General features: G+C 43.3%; 1 protein-coding gene across 1 annotated transcript; it reads left to right on the top strand.

Annotated features, from left to right (window-relative positions):
* The first annotated feature begins 3,894 nt into the window (after nucleotides 1-3,894).
* Nucleotides 3,895-15,887, top strand: LOC117470735 (dynein regulatory complex protein 9-like). Its single transcript, XM_034115579.1, has 10 exons — nucleotides 3,895-3,960; nucleotides 5,196-5,325; nucleotides 5,623-5,657; nucleotides 5,863-5,985; nucleotides 6,104-6,188; nucleotides 6,301-6,462; nucleotides 13,325-13,399; nucleotides 14,822-14,953; nucleotides 15,048-15,137; nucleotides 15,696-15,887. Exons 2-10 carry the CDS (start codon nucleotides 5,197-5,199, stop codon nucleotides 15,810-15,812), a joined length of 948 nt encoding a protein of 315 aa, XP_033971470.1. The 5' UTR covers nucleotides 3,895-3,960; nucleotide 5,196; the 3' UTR covers nucleotides 15,813-15,887.
* Nucleotides 15,888-15,955: the final 68 nt, after the last annotated feature.

Raw genomic sequence — 15,955 nt, 5'->3', positions numbered from 1 at the left:
TCATGAATCTTCTTTGTTCTTGATTTAAACCGATTTAAACACACCAGTATGAAAACACATGTTATGTCTTGACCTGTTTCCCTTTTTTCTGGCATTTTATAGAACAAATGATTAGCAGATACATTTTGTTATGTTATATGCAGCCCTTGCCGGATGATGTTGGCAGTCTTCCATTCATAAGTGGTGACGTGGTTAAAAGTAATGTGATGGCGAGGCGAGCTGGTTGTTATCCAGTTGACATTCTAAGGTTCACTCTCTTTCCGAGACAAAACATTCTAAAAAAACAACCTGCTATCAGTGATCGACTGATAGAGCTAAAGAAATCTGGCTGAAGGAGAGTGAAAAACATTATGGAACATAAAGATTTTCAAAGGGTTGATTTTCTTTCTGTTTGGTTTAATGTAGAAACTGTTATAGTGTGACTGTGTGAGTGTACTGTGATGGAATACTTCCATCTCACGTACAATAACGGGGGGTTACGTATTGTAACCCTAGTTATATAAGTACAGGCGGAGCCCTCTACTGGACTCTATGGGTACTACTCTCAACCATGCTATGCAAGCATTCACCTACTGAGATACATAAACGTAGCCGGCCAATCGGGGCGAGCCTACCTGAATGCGCGCGCAGGCCCACAGTATATAAGGCGGCCACGCCTCCTGACTGTCATCCTACACCCTCTTCAGCGAGAGGCATAGGAAAGACAGGGCCCCTAGGTAGAGGGCTCCGCCTGTGCTTATATAACTAGGGTTACAATACTTAACCCCCCGTTATATCTCACACAGGCTCCGCCCTCTACTGGACTCTATGGGTACAGTGGGTGGAGCCCTGATGGATAAACGCCCTGTCGTTCCACAACATCAACCCATCACACTGCCCCTGACCGGCCTTTGGTTAACAGCCACTGCACCCCAACTTCCTCTCATCCGGTTGAGACCGTGGAGAAGTCGGGGCCGCAGCTTACTTGGCTGGGTAGAGCACACTCACACACGCTTACCTCATGTAGAGTGTGCATGAAAAATAGTGAGGAAGGCCTCCAGCCCTGTATGGGGCTTACTGCGCACCATGTTTCCCGGGTCCCTAAGGAGCATGGGAAAACATAAGTGCATTATGTCCAGGGGGGGGGTCAGATACCTACTGACCCACAGCCCCCCCCCCTCACCAGTCCTGTGTTGCCCCAGCAAGCACAGACGATGAGAAGGAGCCAGACATATCCAAGAGATAAAACCTTATGAAGGGGCCTGGCGTAGACCAAGACGCCGCCGTGCATATGTCCTCCACACTCACGCCGTTGAACAAGGCTGTTGATACAGCCATACCACATGTAGAGTATGCATGGACCCCAGTGGGGAAGGCTCTCCCCGCCTGTCCATAGGCATGTGAAATGCACTCGCAGAGCCATCCTGTCAGGCGTTTCTTGGACAGAGCTTTACCGGCCACACCATCCCCAAAGCACACAAACAGCTGTTCAGTGCGCCTAATGGAAGCCATGCGCCCTACATAACTTGCCAGCGCACGCACCGGGCAGAGGAGGTGCAATTTAGCCTCCCTGTCCCCAATATGGGGTGGAAGACTAAAGCCGTCTAACTGTATAGCCCTCGCCCTGAACGAACTCCTTAGGTTCTTGGGAACAAAGGAGGGGTTCGGTCTGAGTGTCGCCCCGCTACGGTCACCCCGAATCAAAAGGCAACTCGGGCGCATCGACAGAGTGGTCAGCTCGCACACTCTCTTGGCCGAAGTCAAGGCAAGCAGCAAAGCTGTTTTCAATGATAGTGCCTTCAGGGAGGAGAGCTCCAGAGGCACAAATGGTTCTGTGACCAGAGCACCGTACGTTGTACTATAGGCTACCCCCTGGAAGGCAAAACGCAAATACTTTCTGTGCTTTGGAGCAATTTTCGACATGAAAGTAAGCGTCCTTCAGGTCGATGGTTGTGAACCAATCACCCGGCTGACCTAGTTCCAGTAATTGTTTTACATATGGAACTTTTTGCAGGCAATGTGCTGATTCAGGCTGCGAAGATCCAGAATGGGTCTGAATTCTCCTGTCTTCTTGGGAACCAGGAAGTACATGGAGTAAAGCCTATTTTCTCTCTCCTGAGAGTGCACAACAGACACAGCCTGTTTTTGCAACAGGGCCAGAATCTCTGTTGAAAGGAAACCTATCTCCTCCTGGGATGATAGATTTGCCTCTCTTATGCCCCTGAATGGAGGAGGGATGCTGCAAAACTGGAGTGAGTACCCCAGTTTCAGTGTCCTGTCCTACCATTCTGTCAGTACACAGCTGAGCTTCCATTCCCCATAAAACTGTGTTAGGGGACCTGCATAAAAGGAAGATTGGCTCATGGGGGGCTGACACAGAAAGGGCCGATTTTCTACTGAGGTCCTTGAACGCACCACGGCACGCTCTCGGGGGGCCGCGTGCCCCGTCATAATGCCGTCTTCACAGCGACGGTGAAATGCATCAATCGGAGCTATTACACTAGGCGAGGTGTGTTTTCTGACAACAACACGCCGGCCATAATATCCCTGCACCCGCATAGCGCTTTGACAGCACTTCCTGCGGTTAATCACACTCACATGCGCGCGCCCCGCTGGAATGGCGAATGTGAATGGCACCGCCTCGGCCATATTCTGGTCCCCCAAACACTCGAAGCAGAGGTTTGGGGCACGAAGGACAGGCCCTGGTCTCTAGAAGTGGCGACTCCATGAAGGTATGATAACTTATTTCTTCTTCTTTCAAACGTTCTACTTTCTCTGTCAGGTGTTGTCCTGCTCGCTGAAGAGAAAAGGATGACAGTCAGGAGGCGTGGCCGCCTTATATACTGTGGGCCTGCGCGCGCATTCAGGTAGGCTCGCCCCAATTGGCCGGCTACGTTTATGTATCTCAGTAGGTGAATGCTGGCATATGCTGTGTTCCTGCAGCTGGAGGAGGGGCACCAGGTGTGTGTGCGTATGGCTGCGCTGCAGATGCACGGTTGAGCATCTGGCCGCCATACAACATTTAGTGGGTACATCTCAGTCCAATGTAAGAAGCTATGGTGCAAATGCAGAGAGATTCAAAACAACTGAATGCAGAACACTTACTGTAGGTTCCAAAAAAACTGAAATTGCAGACAGCTGTCAATGATAATGGTGTATGTCCATTGTCCAAAAGATATAACATCTAAAATCAGTCCAGTGAATTGTGCTTGTTTAATTTGTTGCTTTTTAGGGATTTCTGTAGGTTGTAAGCTCAGTTCACTACTTTGATCCTCTCTGAAATATTTCAAGAAATAATGGATGGATGGAAAACAGTACTTGAGTAAATCTACTTAGTTACTTCACACCTCTGCCACTGACCTGAGATCAGTCTCAGTGCAGTAATCTCTGAGTCTGAGGAGACCTGTATTGTGTTTCTTTTCATGCACTCACGCTGCCCCCTGCTGGGTGATTTGTGAAGTCCTTTTTAAGTGTATTCCCTTTATATAACACTATAAAACCATACAGGTTTCAAACCCAAGTCCTCCCCAGAGACAGACATAATCAACGTTATATATATATATATATATATATATATATATATATATATATATATATATATATATATATATATATATGAATACAAATGCAAATGCATGTTAATATACATTTAATAACATTACCCTCTAATGGTGAGGGTAGGAAAATGAACTGAATCCCCTTTGTTTCATTCTTTTAAAGTAGTTTGATGGATGTTATGTGTAGTTGCAGATGACAGCATAATACATCTCGGAAAATGATCTATATCGCGAGAACACGATGCAGCCGTTATTGTCATTTTGTTGCTCTGTCAATAAAGTTCCATGACAAAAAAGTACGTTACCATAGAGACATGTAAACTGTCAAACGTTTTTTCTTTTTAAATGAAATATAGTTGTTGGTTTGAACTTTTGAAGGATAAAATATTGATCTCCAAGAGTGAGAGTGACTGCGGGAACTGAAGTAAGTGACTGTTACACTTCGTGTTAGCTAGCATCATGCTACATGGTGACCACTGTATTAGCATCACTGTGCCTCTGTCTCCTAGTCGATGTTTCCTTACTTATTGATTACCTTACCGTACGTTACATGGTTTTTTAATACAAATTAATGACTCTTGGAAAGTTATTTGGTATATTTGGCATTTTAAAGAGCAACTGAAACACCGAATTAACTTTAGTTTTGAGATAAACCATCTTAACCCTTGAATTATGTTCATTTTGGGACACTTTGGTACTGTATAACAGCATTTACAATCCCTAACATATATGGTCTTTATCTTAATTCCCAACAATATAGGTAACAGTTATAAAATAATGTGCTTTGTCACAATAACAATGGAAATGTCATTCATCTTTTTTGTGATTAAGTAATATTTTATGATGAAAAAAATCCACGTCCACTATTATAAATGACCTGGGTTGCATACTCATCCAGCAAAATAGAAACGAAGCAGTGTGTGTGTGTGTGTGTGTGTGTGTGTGTGTGTGTGTGTGTGTGTGTGTGTGTGTGTGTGTGTGTGTGTGTGTGTGTGTGTGTGTGTGTGTGTGTGTGTGTGTGTGTGTGTGTGTGTGTGTGTGTGTGTGTGTGTGTGTGTGTAAAACATCTTATTAACCCAACACCACACAAGGGTTAAAGAGAAAAAAGGGTGTATCAAACGTACCTTTTTATTATTAACCGTAAATATCTGATCTATCTTTGTCAGCTGAGATGACACAGTGTAAACATTCTCTGTTAAATACCCTACATTCAAATTATTATTTAGGTACAGAAAGTATCAGCAATCAAAATGAGAAGTACAAAATGACCCTTTTTATAATGAAGTATATATCACTAGATTATAATTTTCAAGCACTAATATGCTCAATTTAGTTGATAAATCTTGGGATAATTTTAAATTCTTTATATACTGCCTGGTAGTTTAATCTATTTAACAGTTTATAAGTTGATTTGAAGGATATTTTGTATTAAAAAACGTACTCTGCAAAGTAACTAAAGCTGTCAAATGAATAAACTAAAGTTAAAAGTACAATATTTGCTTCCAAAATGTATTGCAGTAGCGTACAAATCCAGAGTAGCAGAACATGTAATTAAACATTGTGAAGAACAAGAACCTCAGAATAGTACTTAAGTACAGAACTTGACTAAATGCAACTAGTGAATGTACGGCACTTGTACGGCTCTGTCTCTCCCCACAGGATGTCTTTATCCAGGATTCAGAGTCTGAGGCTGGCAGCTGTAGTGGAGGACTGTGCAGACCAGCTGGAGATCCTGGGACACACCCTGACGGTGCAGATCAGGAAAGAGAGAGGAGATTCAGCGGATCAGGTGAACCACTGTGTTTATCACCTGTTCCTGTTGAGAGGAACCAGAGGAACATCAACCAGCTGCTCTGATCGGATGATGATGATGATGATGATGATGTTTTAGGTTATTCTCCATTTCATTATCTTACTGGTATGGCTTATGTATAGACTGAAATGACTGTGTGTGTGTGTGTGGTGTGTGTGTGTGTGTGTGTGTGTGTGTGTGTGTGTGTGTGTGTGTGTGTGTGTGTGTGTGTGTGTGTGTGTGTGTGTGTGTGTGTGTGTGTGTGTGTGTGTGTGTGTGTGTGTGTGTGTTTAGGAGAAAGCCAGGCTGACCAAGCTTAGGAGAGATTGGTGAGTAGTAAACATTATGTTGCACCGAACAAATGTATTTTATTGGAAAACATAATTTACTTAATACATAGTTATGTCTGTGCATTGAATTATTGTTTTAAAGAAAAGAAAAGCTAAATGCCGATTTTTGTATTACAGCATGATTTATACAGATGAAAAATCGTACATTTTCTGAGTATTTTTGTCTTCGTGTTCTTCTCTGCAGTCAGTCCATCACGCAGCAGGTTTCTTTGCTGCACGTGGACCTGGAGGAGAAGCAGTGCATTACTTCTCTCCTGCAGCTGGGGGAGGAAGAGGAGCAGAAGAAGAGGGATGATGAAATGAGAAGGTCCGATAATACATTATGCTGCACTATTAGTAATTATAATCTTAATCATTATAAAAAATAACAAATGATGGAGTGGAGATCTGTTTCGTATCAGTAATGTGAGTGTGTCTTCACCTAGAGAGGCAAAGAAAGAGCTGGAGCAAAGAAATCAAGCTCTGCAAATACAACATGAGGAGACGCAAGAGAAAAAGGAGAAACTGAAGGTGAGAAAGGGAAGAGAAATAAAACTGTCTGCATGATTATTTGAGAACAAACTCAAATATGTTAGTCAGCAAGAAGGTGAATAATCCAACATGTCCAATACCTTTCCCTCAGGACTTGTCCCAGCAGGCCAGAGATCTGCAGCACAAAATGGAGGATCTGTCAGCAAAGATGGCCCACAGGAAGAAGCTTGAGGAGAAAAACCTCGAGCTGCAGCTCCAGCAGAGACAGAGGGAGGGCAGCCAGGCCGAGAAGCTGCTGGAGCACGAGCAGGAGGTGGGTCCAACAGTCCATACATCTTAGTCCTGTTAGTCCCACCTCCCTAACCAAGCCCACAGAGGGAGGTGTTCTCCAATTTGGTCTGCCATACTAAATAAGAGGACACCATCTCTCACATCATGGTATAAAATAATTAGTGTTGGTGCATTTTTCTCAGTTACACGTCTACACTAAGACTCTACTTTACTCTGACCTCCCTACACTGAAAAAATTAAACATTTACTTGAATTAAATGTATTTTGTCAACAGATACCACATCATTGTAATAGGTTAGTTGAAAGGAATAATATTAAGTTGAACCAATCATTTTCTATTTAAACTTAATATTATTGCGTTCAGGTAACCGAATACAATTATACAGTATGTAATTTGTTTCATAAGTAAAGTAATTTAAGTCAACCTTTCAGTTTGTTCAGTGTACCTTGAATTCTTAAAAATAACTCAGTTTAATTAGTAAATAAAAAAGATAACTAAAATAAATGAATTAGTAAAATCTGAATATTTAAAGTGGACCTATCATGCTATATTTGAATAATATATTGTAGGGCCATACCTATATAAAACATGTCTGCGAAGTTTTTTTTTCAAAATACCAAACAGATAATGCATTTTAGCCATGCCTCATTTCGCTCTATTTGCTCTATTCCAGCCCTGTCTTCACAAGGGCTGATTCTGTGGCAAATGAGCTGCAGCTGACCACGGAGCACAAGCGTCATGTTACCATGCTGTTACCATGCCACGCAACCTCTCATTCCCCTGATAGGTGGAGAGTTGTCCATATATGTAGGCGGAGCACCCCGTTTCTGACGTCAGAACAATTTCAAATCTGGATCAGTCTGTATCAGCTCTGTTGCAGCCCCGTTTTTAGAGATTTGGGTATGGAGGAAAAGAGAGGGGGTTGTGTTTTCTGACACTTGGTGAGTTCCCTGACACACCGGGGACACATATTCATGTATAAAAGACGTACAAAAGTGCATTTTGCATGATAGGTCCCCTTTAACTTTTATCGCCAAACTTTTATCGTGTAATGAGTTATAATGAGGTTTCATAATCTAATAAATTAATGGGATTTTTGTTACAATAACGAAGATAAATGTAAGTGTGTGTGCCTCCATACCATTGTTGTGTCTATGCATATTATATTGATTCATAACAATCCGTTTTTGTTACAGAACTATTTTTTCTTAATTGTACAATTATTTTACACTTGAATATTTTCTGCCAATTATTTTGCCTAGACCTCTGCTTTCAAAGGTTATTGTTTGCGATACTACTAGAACCAATAATAATTGAATGCAGGGACAGTTATGTTATATTATAATGTATAGATATATTGATATAGTCTTAAAGTTACCACCGGCCCTTTGAGGGTAACCATAATGCTGATGTGGCCTGCGATGTGACACCCCTGCTTTATAGTGACCGAAGAATCCACAAACGGAAAATTCTTGATAAATCTTTGGAAATAAACGTTATTATATAAAACAGAGTCGTAGAGTTGTGCAAGCGTGCTACCTGTCTGTGTGTGTCCAGAGTTCTTAAGTAGTACAGTTTTAGCCATTGGCTGTGGCCCCTGGTAGACCACCACATGTTACGGCCTAGAGATATTGGACCCCAAAGCGAAAGACTTAGAGAGAGAGATGGTCAAAAACAAAACGTTTATTTTAAGCAGAGGCACAGTAAACGGCAGTGGAGGCAGGAAGCTGGCTGGCACGGAGACGTCAGGGACAGGAGGCAAAAATCCAGGCGAAAAGATCACAGGGACGAGGAGAGCAGCGAGACACACCGGAGGGTCGAACACAAAGGAATTATCTGGCAGGGAAGTGGCAAGAGGACTGGGGTTGCGGTCGAATACTCCAAAAATCAGCTCCTAAGTTCTAACCCTATGGTCTATTCCTTGACCTCTGAGTGAAACGTCACGGGGTTAAGGGATAGTGGATAGGAGAATTCAAAAGGATTTAGGAGAAGAGACTGCGGTACTTTAGAGAATCCGACTGCACTTTCACTATCCAACGTGTTTATGATGCGCCAGTGGAGGTCATAAATGTGCGCCTGCTGCTGTGGGGAAACTATGGAAACTACAGTTTTCTATACAGTGGACTACAACATGGATGTTTAATAAGAACGAGGGACTACTGTAAACTCATCTAGAGACTCTGCACCGTGCTCTGATGCTGTTGTTTTATATGCTTTATGAACGGGGACAACAGAGAAACATATTCTTCATGACCAAAGTTGGAATTGAAATAAAAAAGGAAAGTGAAACTTATGCTCGTCACCCTCTCCCTCCGGTCCACATTAATACAAATGATCCCAATACGTATGATTGTATGAAAAGATCTTAAAATCAATACAAATGTATTTATTATAAACGTTAGTCCTTAACATCTATCACTGTGTATATCACCATTCAAACATCTTTTTAAAGTTGAACAAACCCCACACAGCTCAGTAAAGACTGTGAAATGTTGACTTTATTTGATCATTTCAGTAAAAACGAACGTTCATATTTCTCTTTTTGATTATAATACTGATGAACGTTCAAAACAAAGCACTTTGGCAACTTACCACATACGTTTTAAAATGCTTAATAAGCACCGTAACTTTCATGATATCATTTCTCGTTCATAATCGGTTGTTTCGGTGAACGGCCGACTGTTGTGTGACGGCAAATGCCGCGGGCCCGCGGCCGCAAGGCATTGTGGGGCAGCATTTTCTCCTCTCCTTTAGGTTAGGGAGGTCCAGTGGTTCCTAAGCTAAAGGAGGTTATAAAGGAAGTTTGAAAGCTCCTTTCCTTTCATTTAGAGAATTCGAACTGCACTTATCATGGCTGCCACTGAGGGACTTCCGGGTCATTTCACTCCGTTAGGAAGGTTCCTAAGCTAAATGGACTATTCGACCGCAACCCGGGCTTTTATGTCAACAGGTGAAGAGGTGAGTGGAAACAGGTGTGCCTCGTCTGCTGCTGGGAGGAGCCAGCCAACTCCCTGTCACACACCAGCCCTGCAGAGGAAAACAGAGAAGGGAGGGGGGAGACAGAAGAAAACACAAAAAAAGCACACAACAAATCCAAAACTAAACAGAATCATCACAGTACCCCCCCCCCCCCCCCCTCAACAGACGCCTCCTGGCGTCCTACCAGGCCTGTCCGGGTACCTAACATAGAAGTCACTAAGGAGATCAGGGTCCAAAATAAGGGAGCGGGAGATCCACGAACGCTCCTCTAGCCCGTACCCCTCCCAATCCACCAAGTACTGGAACCCCCGGCCTCGCCTTCGCACATCCAACAACCGCTGGACAGTGAAAGCAGGGTGATTGTCAATAATCCGGGGGGGAGGAGGTGGCTCGGCTGGAGGGCTCAGAGGACTGGAGGAAACTGGCTTGAGAAGTGAAACATGAAATGCTGGGTGGACATTCAAGGCAGCAGGCAGCTTGAGCCTAACCACAGCGGGATTAATAATCCGCTGTAATAATGGCGGTCTGCAAGTCTTTGGTTCCAAGCAGCAGTGCGAGTGAGAGCTGCCCGAGCTTCATGCCAGACTCTGCGGGCACGCCGAAGATGCCCCTGCACTGAGGGAACTGCCACATCCCTCTCCTGGGTGGGGAAGAGAGGGGGTTGGAACCCAACAGAAGCCATGAATGGAGACATACCTGTGGCGGAGCAAACCAGGGAGTTGTGGGCATATTCAACCCAAGTCAGGTGGGAGGCCCAGGAGACTGGATGGCGAGAAGAGACACAGCGAAGGGCTGCCTCCAGGTCCTGATTAGCACGCTCAGTCTGGCCATTGGTCTGCGGGTGGTAACCTGATGACAGACTGGCCGACGCCCCCAACGCCCGGCAAAAAGCTTTCCATACTCGAGAGGCAAATTGCGGACCCCTGTCTGAAACAATGTCCTGAGGAATGCCATGCAATCGAAAAACATGCTGGGTGATTAGTGTAGCAGTCTCCAGAGCAGAAGGTAATTTAGGTAGGGGAATGAAGTGTACGGCCTTGGAAAAGCGGTCAACAATAGTCAGGATAACTGTATTACCTTCCGATGGGGGAAGACCCGCCACGAAGTCCATGGCGATGTGAGACCAAGGCCGATGAGGAATGGGAAGAGGGCGGAGAAGGCCAGCAGGGGCGCGGTGGGATGCCTTACTGAGGGCGCAGACGGAGCAGGCGGCAACATACAGGAGGACATGGAGGGCCACCAGAAGCATTGCTGGAGGAGGCCTAGAGTCCGAAGTGCTCCTGGATGGCAAGCTATCTTAGCATCATGTACCCACTGGAGCACTGAAGATCTGGCGTGCGTGCACATAAAGTCTGTTCTCCAGCAGTCTCTGCAGCACCAACCTCATGTGTTGGACATGTTCTTGGGGGTCACGAGAGAAAATGAGGATATCATCAAGATACACAAAGACAAATCTGTTTAGCATATCACGAAGGACATCATTAAAGGTAGGGTAGGTAAGTTTGAGAAACCGGCTCGAGATCGCTAGAATTTGAAAATACACAACCGGAGAAAATCTGCCACTTCCTTACAGAGCACCTCCTCCAACACACACGAACGTGCACATGACCAATGAGGGCACGAGATAAGTTTGTGCACAGATGGAAGGCTGACAGGCAGGTAGGCCTTCCAGTTATTTTAGCTGGGCCGGCTAAAATGATTGGTCGTGCTTTTTACAGTATTACGGCTTCCACAGATGACATTTTTTTATGGATTTTTTGTCAAAGCACTTAAGATATTCATTGCTATATAACAAAAAGTGTATCTCGAGCCGGTTTCTCAAACTTACCTACCCTACCTTTAATGAGTGCCTGAAACACAGCAGGGGCGTTAGTTAACCCAAAAGGCATAACAAGATATTCAAAATGTCCCAGGGGCGTCTTAAACGCAGTCTTCCACTCGTCTCCCTCCTTTATCCTTACTAGGTGGTAGGCATTTCGGAGGTCCAACTTTGAGAAGATGGTGGCTTGATGGAGGAAACCAAAAGCCGAGTCTACGAGCGGGAGAGGATATTTATTCTTCACTGCGATGTCATTCAAGCCCCTGAAATCAATACAGGGGCGTAGAGTCTTATCCTTCTTGTCAACAAAAACAAACCCTGCCCCCAATGGAGAGCGAGAAGGGCGAATGAGACCAGTAGCAACAGAGTCAGTGATATAAGTCTCCATGATATAAGTCTCCATGGCCTCCCTTTCAGGCCTCCCTTTCAGGCCTGGAGATATTTCAGGCCTCGAAGGCAAGGGAGCACCGGGGAGCAAGTCAATGGCACAGTCATAAGGTCGGTGAGGTGGTAGAGACAGGGCACGATCCTTGCTGAAGACCTCCAGGGGGTCATGATACTCAGAGGGAACTGACGTGAGGTCAACAGGTTTAGGGGGAACAGGTTTGGAAGTAACAGTGGTGGGTATGGCAGAGTGTAAACAGTGAGAGTGGCAGAACAAACTCCAATTGACCAGGGGTGAGGAACCTCCGGCCCCCGGGCCGTATACGGCCCGCGAGACCATTTGATACGGCCCTCGAGGTAATTTATAAACACACGCACAAAAAAAATTAAAGAAATCTAGACCGCAAAAGAATTAAAAAAGCGAGTGTTTTTCCTGGCCAAGGTCAGGGTCCTTGAACACAACATGAGCCTAACGTGTCATCACGTGGTATATGTCTCGTCTAGGGGTGCAGTTCTGACGGAGAGCACCAGAACGTCGCTCCGCCACTTCCTAAAATTGCAATACCCATAAGGAGCTGTACACATGCCGCAGTTTTTGCGTGGCTGTGTCTTTAGTTGAAAGCCCAGTGGCGATCTGTTCATCTGTCATACTGATCATACAGTCAATCACTTTGTTGTTATTAGCATCTGGTTAGCTAGCTATGCTAACGAATATGAGAAGCTTTTTCTACAACCAGTGAGGTAAAAGCACATCTTTATATGATCATTATAGTTATAAAAAAATAAGAGACTAAAGGAAAAGCAGGTATAAAATACTATGACAGTAAAAAAAAGTTGTTATTAATAAACAAGAATACAGTTTGAAAGGGGAGTGATTTGTAAAATATCCTTAAAGAAAAAGAAAATCTGTTTACAGTTCTGTTTCATATGGGTGTTGAGATGTTTCCATAGATCTCTTAATTTTGCTCTCAAAGTGCACCAGATTGATGCTTTTTATATTATAGTTAAGTAAAACAAGTCCTTAACTGTTAACACCGTCAGTAACTGTACAAAGTTGTATTTTGTCCTGACTAGTCAAACACAAAAGGTCTTTGCGACATCTTTATTTGTCTATTCTCTCAGTATTTTAAGTAGCTTTCAATTAATTGATAATGAACATTTAAAAAAGAAAAATCTTCCTGGGGGAGCATGCCCCCGGACCCCCCTAGAGGAGGTTAGGTCCACTCCCTCACTTAAATCATGTTCACATGGATAGGAAACTAAATACATTTGCACACATCTTGTGTCCATATCTTTCTGTTTTGGTGGTCATGCCACAACCGTGCACGTGAATGCATGCGCGAGTCATGGTAAGATATCTGGATTAAGAGGTTGCTTTTTATTTGCACAGCATGAAAGAAAGGCCAAATGAATGGGCTGTGATTTTTGTTTTTTTAAGCAGAGGTCAATAATTTGTACGGCCCTCGGAGGATGTTGAAAAAATTGAAATGGCCCTTGAGAGGAAAAAGGTTCCCCACCCCTGGGTTAAACTGAACAAGTTGTGGGGGAGTTTGTAAACGGATGTGTAATCAAGAAATGTCTTACATTTTGGAATTTTATGTCTTCAAGAATCCAAGGTAATACAGTGTTAGTAAATTGACCTAAAAATTGTAATTTTAAAGTATTCCTTTAAATATTGTCTTGTGTTATCTCCTCCCTCAGCTGCTGCAGAGACAGATAAAGGAGGAGACGAGAGTTCACGAGGAGTCGGAGACATTCCTGCAACGTCGAAATGAGGTTTGTACAGAAACATTACTATTAACAACAGACTGAATTTATTTTTCCCATTGTTATTTAATTGTTGCTTTTCTCTGTCATAAGCTTAAAGGTGGGGTAGGTAAGTTTGAGAAACCGGCTCGAGATACACTTGTTGTTATATTCCATGGAATGCTCTTAACATCCTGATAGCAATGAATATCTTAAGTGCTTTGACAAAAAATCCATAAAGAAATTTCATCTGTGGAAGCCGTAGTACTGTAAAAAGTACGACCAATCATTTTAGCCGGCCCGGCTAAAATAACTGGATGGCCTACCTGCCTGTCAGCCTTCCATCTGTGCACAAACTTATCTCGTGCCCTCATTGGTCATGTGCGCGTTCGTGTGTGTTGGAGGAGGGGCTCTGTAAGGAAGTGCCAGATTTTCTCCGGTTGTGTATTTTCAAATTCTAGCGCACTCGAGCTGGTTTCTCCGAAATTACATACCCCACCTTTAAGTGTTGTGTAATGTTAAACACTACAAGGCAACCGGTTGATAGTGCTCAAAGAGTGAAAATAAATACATTTTCCAAACTTAACCGCAATGTCTCTTTCCAGAAATAAAGAACTTGTTACTATCAAATTAACTTAGCTGGCTAATGTTAAACACAGCCATGGACCACAGGCATCTCCTCCATGAATAGATGAATGCTTCCTTCTGTGCAGTGATACGGTTGGTGTATGTAGGTCAGGTGGAACGAAAATGGTTCCCAAATGTAATCCCTACGGCTGATATTTCCAAAAATGGGCAACTATTGGATTACGAATGTACTTTAAAACAAATGTTTTGTATTAGAAAATAATAATTGAATACATATACTGCATCAGGCCCCCAGTATAAGGCCAGTGCAGAGTGTAGAGCTCCTCATTAAGTTAGAAATAAAACAAAAAGCAAGAAGTCCATCAGGCGCTGTGGCAGGGCTGAGGGAACATTCATGCAAAAGCAGTCAAAATGTCAGAGTTGTCTACATTTGCAGAAGTAAAGGGGTAATCAATAAGGTGTTTCACTGGGGAGGGTGTACCACATTTACTATAAAAAGCCATTGTAAGCCTGATGTTGGTCATCTCCGGAGATCAACACAGGCTTTCATTTTTGTCATTTAGAGAATAATGCTCGTCCTTGCATCAAACTCTGTTCGTAGAATGAAATTCGTTCTTTGAACCGGTAACAAGCGTTGGAGAAGAAGACCTGTCTGTTTACTGTCCCAGAATTCTACTTTTTTTGTTATTTTTCACCAACACAACTCTCAACCAAAGAGATACACTGATACAAATCACTTTAGGTAGGAGGAAGGATTGTTTGGTGTGAACTGCCCCTTTAGGTTGCTTTTTAACTTGTTAGTCATCACACCATTACATCATCTTCTTGTTTGTGCTCCTATCATTCAAACTGCTGTTCCTGCAGGAGGTGCAGCAGCAGCAGGAGCAGTGGCAGCAGTGTACGAAGCAGAGGCTCCAGGAGAAGGAGCAGCGGCTCAACACTGAGAGCTGCAAAAGAACTGTGAACTTGGACAGATTGATGGAGATGAAGAGGATGGTGAGCAGCCCTGAACATGACACAGCAAACAGCTGCTGATTCTAAACAGGAGTCACTGTGAGTCCAACGTTAATGAGATGCTGAATGTGTTCAGTACAGGGAGATGGAGCAGGTGGTGATGGAGGACAGGGAGGAGCAGGAGAAGCTGCGTCAAGAGCAGGCTAAGGCCAGAGCTGTTACCAAGGTAACAACATCCATCTGAACTATGATCCATGCTATACCTTGTACCCTAGTGGATACTTCACTCTGTGTCATTACGGATAAACAATAGGTAAATCAATGTTTTAGTCCTGACTAAAGATAGGAAAAGTGTATTACACAATAATACATTTTCAAAATCATAAATAAACTCCCTTATCTTTGGGTTAACCTGTCCTAACTTTCAATTTTACTCTACTTTCTTTAATCTTTGGACGTAATAGCTGCTTCCTTTTCGTTTCACGTATCAGTAAACACATTTTATTTTTGATTGCTGGATATAAAGAACTTGTCCACAATCTTTCTTTCTTCTTTTTACCACCTGAATGAGCGCTGTTTTAAGTTTCATCTTTGATTATGTGACTGCTGTTGTTTGACCTCTACATGCTTTAATGTTTAAAAAGGTCTTTATTTTTCTGCTCAGTTGTGATTGGTCAACAACTTAGATATATCCTGCCCCTCAGCATATTACATACAATGTGTTGGAGCTAAGGAAGTTTCTTATTTGGCCCCTGACCCTGGGCTGTGACCTTTGACCCTGCAGGTGCAGGCATGGTGGAGAGGCTGCATGGTCCGCCGGTGCCTCGGTAGCTTCAAAAAGGAGGAAGACAAGAAAGGCAAGAAGAAAAAGAAAGAAGGGAAGAAGAAGAAGAAGAACTGAGTGTTCTCCGACCCCAGTTTGAGACATTGGAATATCATTTATTGAATTCCAAAACAATAAAAAAAATCATCTCTGTATCTTTTTGGAACTTTTTCTTTTTAAATAGTACAACATTTTTTTCATAATTTCAAACATTCAATATG

This window comes from Trematomus bernacchii, unplaced genomic scaffold (assembly GCF_902827165.1).
Source record: "Trematomus bernacchii unplaced genomic scaffold, fTreBer1.1, whole genome shotgun sequence".
NCBI classification, from domain to species: Eukaryota; Metazoa; Chordata; class Actinopteri; order Perciformes; family Nototheniidae; genus Trematomus; species Trematomus bernacchii.
This window is presented reverse-complemented; position numbering and strand designations above follow the sequence as displayed.

Bases quoted from the DNA above. Each gene is read 5' to 3' on its own strand.
- LOC117470735 (XM_034115579.1), top strand. From the start codon at position 5,197: ATGTCTTTATCCAGGATTCAGAGTCTGAGGCTGGCAGCTGTAGTGGAG. The intron at 5,326-5,622 runs GTGAACCACTGT...GTGTGTGTTTAG, and splicing joins GAGGAGATTCAGCGGATCAG to GAGAAAGCCAGGCTGACCAA. The intron at 14,954-15,047 runs GTGAGCAGCCCT...GAATGTGTTCAG, and splicing joins TGATGGAGATGAAGAGGATG to TACAGGGAGATGGAGCAGGT.